Raw genomic sequence first — 8808 nt, 5'->3', positions numbered from 1 at the left:
ACTTTTAAATTAGTTTTATGCAGCTTGGAAAAGTAGCTTAATGTTTGTTTTTAATATGTGGAATAAGCAAATATGAAGTTGGACCAAGACTATAGAAAGAGCAGAAAAACCTTCCCATAACACCCATAATAAAATCTATCAAACGTACCTCAACTCCCCTACTTTATTGATAATCTGTGGATTCTGTGACTTTTACAAGAGACAAAACATATCTATATATATATAAAAACAACTTAAAGCTATTTTCTTTGGCAGTTTTGGTGAGGAAACATCTCTGTGACTCTATTGCTTCAGCTGCACTTGTTAATATGAATATATACTTAATTACAGTATAGCTAGATGCATTAGTCATGCAAATAGTAGCTACCATATACTACTGTTTGATATACAAGTATTGTAGAGATGTTCTATGGCTGCAGCACTGGCTGGTAGTAGGTTTCTGGCCGCAGTTCAGAAATGTTTGTCATGACCTAGAAAGCATGCTGGATGGGCAATTCTGGGAGTTGATCCACACATTTTAGATGAGAAACATTGCGCTATACACTGCTGCCTTGTGTTACACAGCATTATGATTGCTTTGTTCTACATATGTCTGACCAGTCATCTAGAGAAGGCTTCCTTCTCAGGAGCAATTAACAGATTCTACAAGAAGCTGGTCCTTTTCTGCAGTAACAACCTTATAATTGTAATACAGCTGCTTTGGGAAATAGATAAAGTGCCATCCTTCTGATATTTTAAAAGGCACTTAAGACCAGTATTCTTCAGTGGACCTTTAATTCATTTTTGGAATCCATAGATTGTTCTGGGTGTGAGAATAAATGGTTCCACCACAAAACCGCGATGCCCTTATCCGCGCCGACATAAGCGCGGAGGCAAATCCGCGGGGTCTGAAACGCTAAGAAAAAAATGACCCTACCGCCGCGACAACAGCGCGGCGACAGAAGGGCGTTCTACATGCTTCGTTCTTTGCCTTCAAAGGTAGCCCTCCTCCTCCAGCTGACAGCGGCAGCGGGCACGGGGCAAAGCGGGCTGCCCAGCAGCAGTAGCCCGCGGGAAGGGTCCAGCTCAGCCGCGGGGGGCAGCAGGAAGCCCGAGTGGGGCCGCCGACGCCGGCGGTGGAGGAGGACGCGGCAGCGGCGGCGGCTGAGGCTCTCCCGGGGCCGGCGAAGCGGGCTTGCCCGGCGGAGGCAGGCCGCCCTCTTCTTCCTCAACAACATCTCCTTGGATGGGCAGCCTCCGCCGCCGGCGCCTCCCCCGGAGGAAGAGGCAGGGCAGGTGGCGGCGGTGGCTGAGGCTCTCCCGGGGCCGGCGAAGCGGGGTTGCCCAGCAGTGGCCGCCGCCCGTCCAAGGAGATGTTGTTGAGGAAGAAGAGGGCGGCCTGCCTCCGCTGGGCAAGCCCGCTTTGCCGGCCCTGGGAGAGCCTCAGCCGCCGCCGCTGCTGCGTCCTCCTCCGCCACCGGCGTTGGCGGCCCCACTCAGCCCCCACGCAGGCTTCCTGCTGCCCCCCGTGGCTGTTCCTGCTGCCCCCCGCGGCTGTGCTGGACCCTTCCCGCGGGCTACTGCTGCTGGGCAGCCCGCTTTGCCCCGTGCCCGCTGCCACTGTCAGGTGGAGGAGGAGGGCTACCTTTGGAAGCAAAGAACGAAGCATATAGAACGCCCTTCTGTCGCCGCGCTGTTGTCGCGGCGGTGATGACGTGTGATGATGACGTCGCGGCTTTAGCGACGCGATTTAATCTCCATTTTGCGTAGCGCGGTTTTGTCGTGCCACGAGAATAAATATCTACAACATATCATCTGAGCATAACATACTAAAAATGAACTATTCCCTGAATTTCCAGCTGAGCATTTTGGGCAGTGTAATCAAGCAATTGCTTTCCAGAAACCACAGATCATGAGAGTGAAGGTTCATTCTCCAAGCTTGTGGGTTGATTTCCAAACATTTCATTACCAGGCTAGGTAACATATTCAGCAGAATTTAGGGGATGTCAATGTTAGTGTTCTTCAGTTTATAAGGGCTGCGTATGGTCAGTAGGTCTTGTGATGGTGAAGTCACGTCAGGTCAGGGTTTGGTGATGAGTCTTGTGATGGAGAGGTTAAGTCAGGTGAGGTCATTGGGGAGTGAAATGCTGGTGGGGTGTGTGTGTCTTGCAAGGGTTGGTTGAGTGTTAGTGCTGTCTCTGGTTGGCTGTGCAGTTGCAATTCTGAGGAGTTTGTAGGCTGGTTGAAAGTTGATGTATTTGTTGATGGAATTGCTTGTGCAGTCTCACGACCATGAACTCACGAGCATGGTGGGTGGTAGCATGGCCAACAATGTTTGTGTTGCTCCAATCGAACTGGTGTTGTTTGGTGTCAGAGTCAGAGATTAAGGATTTGGGATCATAGTGTTTGACTGCCAGCCGGCGTTTACGGAACCTGTTTTTTAATTGATGTGATGTTTCTCCCACATATAATTGGTTGCAATTCCCACAGTTGATTTTGTAAATTACATTTCCCCCATCCTTTGGTATCTTATCTTTGGGTCTGGATAATTCCTAGTGGAGTTTGCCTGTGAGTCAGAGGTGGTATTCTGCTGGTTCAGGCGAACTGGTAGCGGCGGCAATGGGAGGCTCTGCCCATCTGTCATCACGGATGCTCTGCACATGTGCAGAAGCGTGCGTGCAAGCGTGCTTTTGGTTCCAAACCAGTAGCGAAGGTAACAGGATTTCATGCCTGCTGTGGGTGAAACCCTAACCCTAACCTGATGTGACTGCACCATCGTAAGTCCTACTAACCACATTAAGCTCTTATAATACTGACAGTGACATCCCCTAAACTCTGCTGAAGATGTTATCTAGCCTGTTAACTAAACATTCAGAAACCAACTGAGAAGCTCAGAGAATGAACCTTCACTCTCATCCTACAGCCAAACTATTCACAACTATTGCAAACCACAGATCATGTTGTAAAATTTTCTTAAGCTACACCACTTCAAACTAAAAGGGTGACTTGCCCATTTTTTGGCAAATGGATATAATGTCCTTGACCCAGAGAGGTATATTATCCCCTGAGAGAGTACAGTATTCAAAGACTTCATCTCCTGCAAATTCAAGCAGGACAATTCCCAAAACTGTTTTCCTGCAAAACCAGCTGTTTTAGTACACAAACTCTTAAATTTTAGGTTGTATCTGTTTTTTTGATAGAACTGGTTTACACTGTATGATTAGTATCTCCAGGAACACATCTGAAGTTATACAAAGTTATAAAATTTAACAGTATAGTTTTTTTTCTCATTCTTTGGTTGATAGACGTGGTCTGGCCAATTCTGGAGTGTACCTATTAATTGGGTTTGCCCTTTCAGAACAGCATCTCCTGTAAAATGTTAGTCTCAGGAAGGTGTTCTTTTTCCTTATCATGAATTATGAGCTTAATTTACATGAACTAAATTACTAAACAAATTTGCATAATTATAAAGCTCGGATTAGCCACAGTGGCACAGTGATTAGTGTGCAGTACTGCAGGCTACTTCTGCTGATTGCCAACTGACTGCAATTTGGCAGTTCAAATCTCACCAGGCTCTAGGTTGACTCAGCCTTCCATCCTTCCGAGGTGGGCAAAATGAGGACCCAGATTGTTGGGGGAATATGCTGATTCTGTAATTCCACTTAGAGAGGGCTACAAAGCACTGTAAAGCGGTATATGTCTAAATGTTATTGCTATTACTTCACAGCTCACCAGCTAGAAATGGGGCAAAAGCTCTGTGACAGATGAAATGAAAAGCCATTGGTCCCCAAACATATGAAGTTGGCTATGTATTGTGCAAACCTGGTCAGATGAAGTCTGGATAAGCCATCTTAACACAACAGTATTATAACATACAGTATTGCTCCATATACAGATGACCGTAGGTTCTGTCAATGTCTTTTCTAGGCCTTCATGATCACGAGGAAGTGAATCCAGATGTTTCTGCATGTCTTTCAGTTACAACTGTCCATCTTATGTTCTCCCAGTTAGCAGTTCTACATATGTATGTTCCTATGTATTTATCTACAGACATCTTGTAAATGATGCCCCCACCCCCACTCACTCACATAATTACAGTGAATGAGCTCATATACCAATACTTCACTTGTCTATCAGCAGAACAGGAAATGCTGTGGTTTGTTAAGAGAGGAACAGGTTTGAGTTCCCTATTGACATGCCAAAAATCTGCAGAAGACACATCTATGGTTAGTCTGTTTTTGTTGCCATAAATTAGGATTTGGTACAATCTGAGTTTTAAAAAAATCCCTGCCAATCCAAGAAAAAAGGCATTGATAATCAGTCAGCAAGTTTTCATGAATGCATAACTGAATTGTTGTTAGTTGCGAAGTCGTATCCAATCCATCGTGACCCCATGGACAATGCTCCTCCAGGCCTTCCTGTCCTCTACCATCCTCTGGAGTCCATTCAAGCTCACGCCTACTGCTTTAGTGACTCCATCCAGCCACCTCCTTCTCTGTCATCCCCTTCTTTTGCCCTCAATTGTTCCCAGCTCTTCTCCAGTAAGTCCTTCCTTCTCATTAGGTGGCCAAAGTATTTGAGTTTCATCTTCAAGATCTGGCCTTCTAAAGAGCAGTCAGGGTTGATCTCCTCTAGGACTGACTGGTTTAATCGCCTTGCAGTCCAAGGGTCTTGCAGGAGTCTTCTCCAGCATCAGAGTTCAAAAGCCTCAATTCTTTGGCGCTCAGCCTTCCTTATGTTCTATCTTTCACAGCCATACATTGCAACTGGGAAAACTATAGCCTTGACTATGGTACACTTTTGTTAGCAGGGTGATGTCTCTGCTTTTTAGTATGCTGTCTAGATTTGCCATAGCTTTCCTCCCCAGGAGCAGTATAAGCTAATAAATCAAAACGAATACTTTGGGAGCCGTGAAAGATGCTCAAAGAAAATTTATATAAAATGTATTTTTATATTTTGTAGATGTCGTTCCTTTTGTTTCTGATGAACAAGCCAACCAACGTAAGCATGTTTTATTGTATTTTCTTCCTATCTTTCTCCTCCATATTTTTCTAAAGCCTTTCTCAATAATCTCCAGACTTTATGACTCTCATAACAAACATTTAATCTCTCAGATGTGTCACCTTGGAATTCTTGAGTAAACCTCAAATATTTCTAGCCCTCGCTCACCTAAGCAATGCCTCTTTCAAAATTCTTCCTTACACTCTTAAAGTGAGCTCCTTCAGACAGCGTGCAAGAATGCAAGGTTTATAACAAAGGGAGGGTCGCTGAGGGGAATGAGACACTCCTAACACTAGAGCCATTGTCTGTTGAACCTCGAAGAAAGCAGGCCGCGTAAGATTTCCGGGGGCTGCAGAAGAAATTGCAAAAGCAGGCGGCCAGCCAGAATCCCCCCTTTTGCTCTGAATGAAATGGGGACGAGGCGACGCTATTAATAAGAAATCTGCATTGTCTGATTAAGCAGAAAGTATTGCTCAATAAGAGCAGAGATGGACACCCCACTCCAAATATCAAGATATGCAATCATTTTCTAAACAGAATCCCTCGTGGAAATAGCCACAGGGAAATCACGATTAACGCCACTTATGATACAAGCTGTTTCTCGTAGGAGTGCATTCTATCACAATTCTGACGCACAACGTCCTGCAAATATGAAAGAAACGTTTGTTGAGAATTAATAATCCTTTCGTCTGGTTACCTTCGTACCATACTTGCACTCCCAATTAGCTCATAATCCTGAATTCTTTGTCAAGGAAGATCTGAGTTAAGCTCCGAAAAATCTTAGGTAAAGGTAGCGGGAGGAAGGATACAGGGCACGTTTGCTTTCTCATATTTGGTGCACATATTTTTTTTTAAAAAAAACACACTCTGGGGTTTATAACTCGCTAACCAGTTTATGAAATAAAAAATGATAGTTGTTATATGCAGGACTGAATTTAGGCGTTGCCTACTACGCGCTCCTCCGTCAGCAGCCATTGTTGGCGCTTTCGGGATCCCCAGCAATCCGACTAGATTCCAAAACTGCACGGGGACAACTCTCCCTCCACCGAGCATTTCTGGCTGAAGGGATAGAGGATAACGTGAGAAAATAAAACGGCTCTGGCACCAAGATAGGCCTCCCACACGCATTACAGTATCGATCTTGCAGCCCGATGGCGAAATCATTTTTCAGCTCGGGGATAAAAGCCGCGTGTTCAGGAAAATTCGTCCTCCCCTCTTTAGCTAGAAATAGCGCTTTTTTTTTTCTTTTTTTTTTTGAAATCGAGCCCCGGTAACATTTCTCGCTTCAGGAGAACCGAAACCTGGGCAAATGGCTCATTCTATAGCGAGGCCAAGACCGGGTTAATTGGAGGGAGGGGTTTCCCGTTTCATGCTTGAACATTGTCTTAATGAGTTTTTTTAAGGGGAAGTCGAGCTTTGCAGCGATGGTGAAAGAGTTAAGCAGATTCGGGGTGACATCACTGCAATTTGCATATAAGCGGAGCTATAACTGGGCACGCAGTGAGACGCTCTTTTATATTACGGTTCAGAGCGGCTGCGGGAAGGTTTCGGGCTGCATCTGTTGGGACGGTCTCACTGGTGAGGGTACAAGTTTAAGTTCTCTCGTGGGTGCTTTTGCATGTTTACGTTTTGCAGTTTTCCTTTCTGGCCGGGTCAAAATGATTGGGGTGGGGTCGGGGCTAGCTTTGATTTCAGAGGGGAGCGGTCGCCGCTTTGTCGAACGGGTACGTGGAGCAGTTCTTCCACGGCGCCTCCATCGTGGAACAGCATCGTGGGGCTTAAAATGGGGGAGATCGTGGCGCGACGCAGTACAATGGCGGGAAGAGGTTTCCGCTCGGAAAGCCATTCAGTAGCCGAACCTCCTTGCTGTTTCTCCGGGATTTGCTCGGGGAGGGAAATATGGGGGGGGGGGAGACATGCACGCGCCTCGCGCGATCAGCCTCCGGGAGGAAGGCAAAAAATGCTCGGGCTTTGGGTGTGATCGGTTAATTGGACGGTGGCAGTAGATGCGCCTTATCGCCCCGTCAGGCAGCCGGGCGCCCGTTTGGTGGGAAGGGCTGGTCTTTGTCTAATTCCTATAGGCAGCCTTGAGGAGCCGAGGGCGCTGAGCTGGAGGAAGTGCGGCAACGAGAAAAAGGGCGGTGGTTGGGACTTCTCTTTGTGAACAAGGCAAGGCGCCCGCCGACTGAACTATCGAGCCAGACGCCCAAGATGGAGGATGTGCTTAGCATCGCCCAGGAGCTCCGTCTGGACTCCCACTTGGGCGTTCTCGCAAGAAATTCGCCTTTCTTCGATTTTCTGCACATGTCCAGGCTGGAATAAGAAAGAGGTGGCTATCCGGCCACGCCCTCCCTCAGCGATGAGGTTTAGTTATTTAAGGGGAGAAAGCAGATTATTTTTTATTAGTAACACGATTTTTATTATTTTTTTAATTTAATGCATCACTTCCCCCTCTCCCAACTGCCTCGTCAGAAGTCCTGCCATGTGGGCATGCAGCGATCCTTAGATCCCCCCTCCCCCCAGGCACATTAGGTAGATGAATCTCTCATTCTGAATACATGGCTAAGGGTATGAAATAGGATTTTTTAAAAAGGGCTATTATGCACTATTAAAACAATATGCCGAAGCTGGTAAGGAATAAAGGAACTGTCTGGAGGAGGGAAGGAAGTGTGTAGTATAACATCTTTTTTGTCTTTTTGTTAACAGATCAATCAATAAAAATGTCTGACAAACCAGATATGGCTGAAATTGAGAAATTTGACAAGTCTAAGTTGAAGAAAACAGAAACGCAAGAGAAAAACCCACTGCCTTCAAAAGAAAGTAGGTGAAATCTTAGAAAAGAGGGCGTGGGCCACACAGACAAAGAAGTCAGACCATCTTTACACATATGCTTTTTCTTACCAACTTCTTAATGTTACTGGGGATTTCATTAACAAAGTAGTATATATTTCTGTACATAAATATCTATGTATATATGAAGTTAAATACAATTTATATTTACAAATTTTAACACGGCTGGCATTTTAAAATTTACATTTTGAATGCTAATTATGCAATTGCCATTTAATTTTTTTTCTCTTTTTCTTCCCCACCCATCCTCTCTTCATTTTATAGCAATTGAACAGGAGAAGCAAGCGGGTGAATCGTAATGAAATGGGCCCTTCCAAATTATGCACTGTACATTCCACAAGCATTGCCTTCTTATTTTACTTCTTTTAGCTGTTTTAACTTTGTAAGATGCAAAGAGTTGGATAAATTTAAAATGACTGTACTGCCCCTTTCACATCCCCCCTCCCCCCCCAAAAAAGAACAGAGGGAATTACTGACGCTGAACGAAGGCACCTTCCTTTCCATCTGCCTGTCCAGCTTCTGGTCCGGTGGCACACAAGCTTGCATGTTTCTTGAAAGAAGATTCTAAGAAGGGACTACAGTAATCTAATAACATGAATATACGCAAAGCTGTACCAGGGTCCTGCGAGCTGTAAAATGCATTTTAATCGAGTGCCATTTTTTTTGTTCAAATAATTTTAATTATTGGAATGCACAATTTTTTTAATATGCAAATAAAATGTTTTAAAACCTGGATTACTTTGCTATGCTATCTGTTCTTTTGGACCATATTACCTAACGAAGAAGCATAAGTGCCTGTGCTAACGTGGAATTAAATGCTGTCATGGAAGAATTTTGGCATTCTTACATCAGTTTGAGACTAGGACCAAGCCGTTTTTTTTTAATGCTCTATTGTTCTCTAGAAAAAAAATACCATAGTGCCGGTGGATCTGAAGTTCCAAAGTCCAAATCTAATCTGACTTTTATTAGTACAGTTCC

The 8808-nt window shown here is 44.9% G+C and overlaps 1 protein-coding gene across 1 annotated transcript; it reads left to right on the top strand.

The window, feature by feature from the left end:
- Window positions 1-6440: 6440 nt before the first annotated feature.
- TMSB4X (thymosin beta 4 X-linked) lies at window positions 6441-8565 on the top strand. Its single transcript, XM_032226983.1, has 3 exons — window positions 6441-6558; window positions 7687-7800; window positions 8095-8565. Exons 2-3 carry the CDS (start codon window positions 7701-7703, stop codon window positions 8127-8129), a joined length of 135 nt encoding a protein of 44 aa, XP_032082874.1. The 5' UTR covers window positions 6441-6558; window positions 7687-7700; the 3' UTR covers window positions 8130-8565.
- The last annotated feature ends 243 nt before the right edge of the window (window positions 8566-8808 follow it).

This window comes from Thamnophis elegans, chromosome 11 (assembly GCF_009769535.1).
Source record: "Thamnophis elegans isolate rThaEle1 chromosome 11, rThaEle1.pri, whole genome shotgun sequence".
Lineage (NCBI taxonomy): Eukaryota > Metazoa > Chordata > Lepidosauria > Squamata > Colubridae > Thamnophis > Thamnophis elegans.
The sequence above is the reverse complement of the archived record's forward strand: the minus strand, read 5'-3'. Positions and strand labels throughout refer to the sequence as shown.

What these genes read in the sequence shown, in the direction of transcription:
- TMSB4X (XM_032226983.1), top strand. Translation starts at nt 7,701, where the DNA reads ATGTCTGACAAACCAGATATGGCTGAAATTGAGAAATTTGACAAGTCT. An exon ending in CCCACTGCCTTCAAAAGAAA is followed by an intron (nt 7,801 to 8,094) that starts GTAGGTGAAATC and finishes TTCATTTTATAG; the next exon opens with CAATTGAACAGGAGAAGCAA.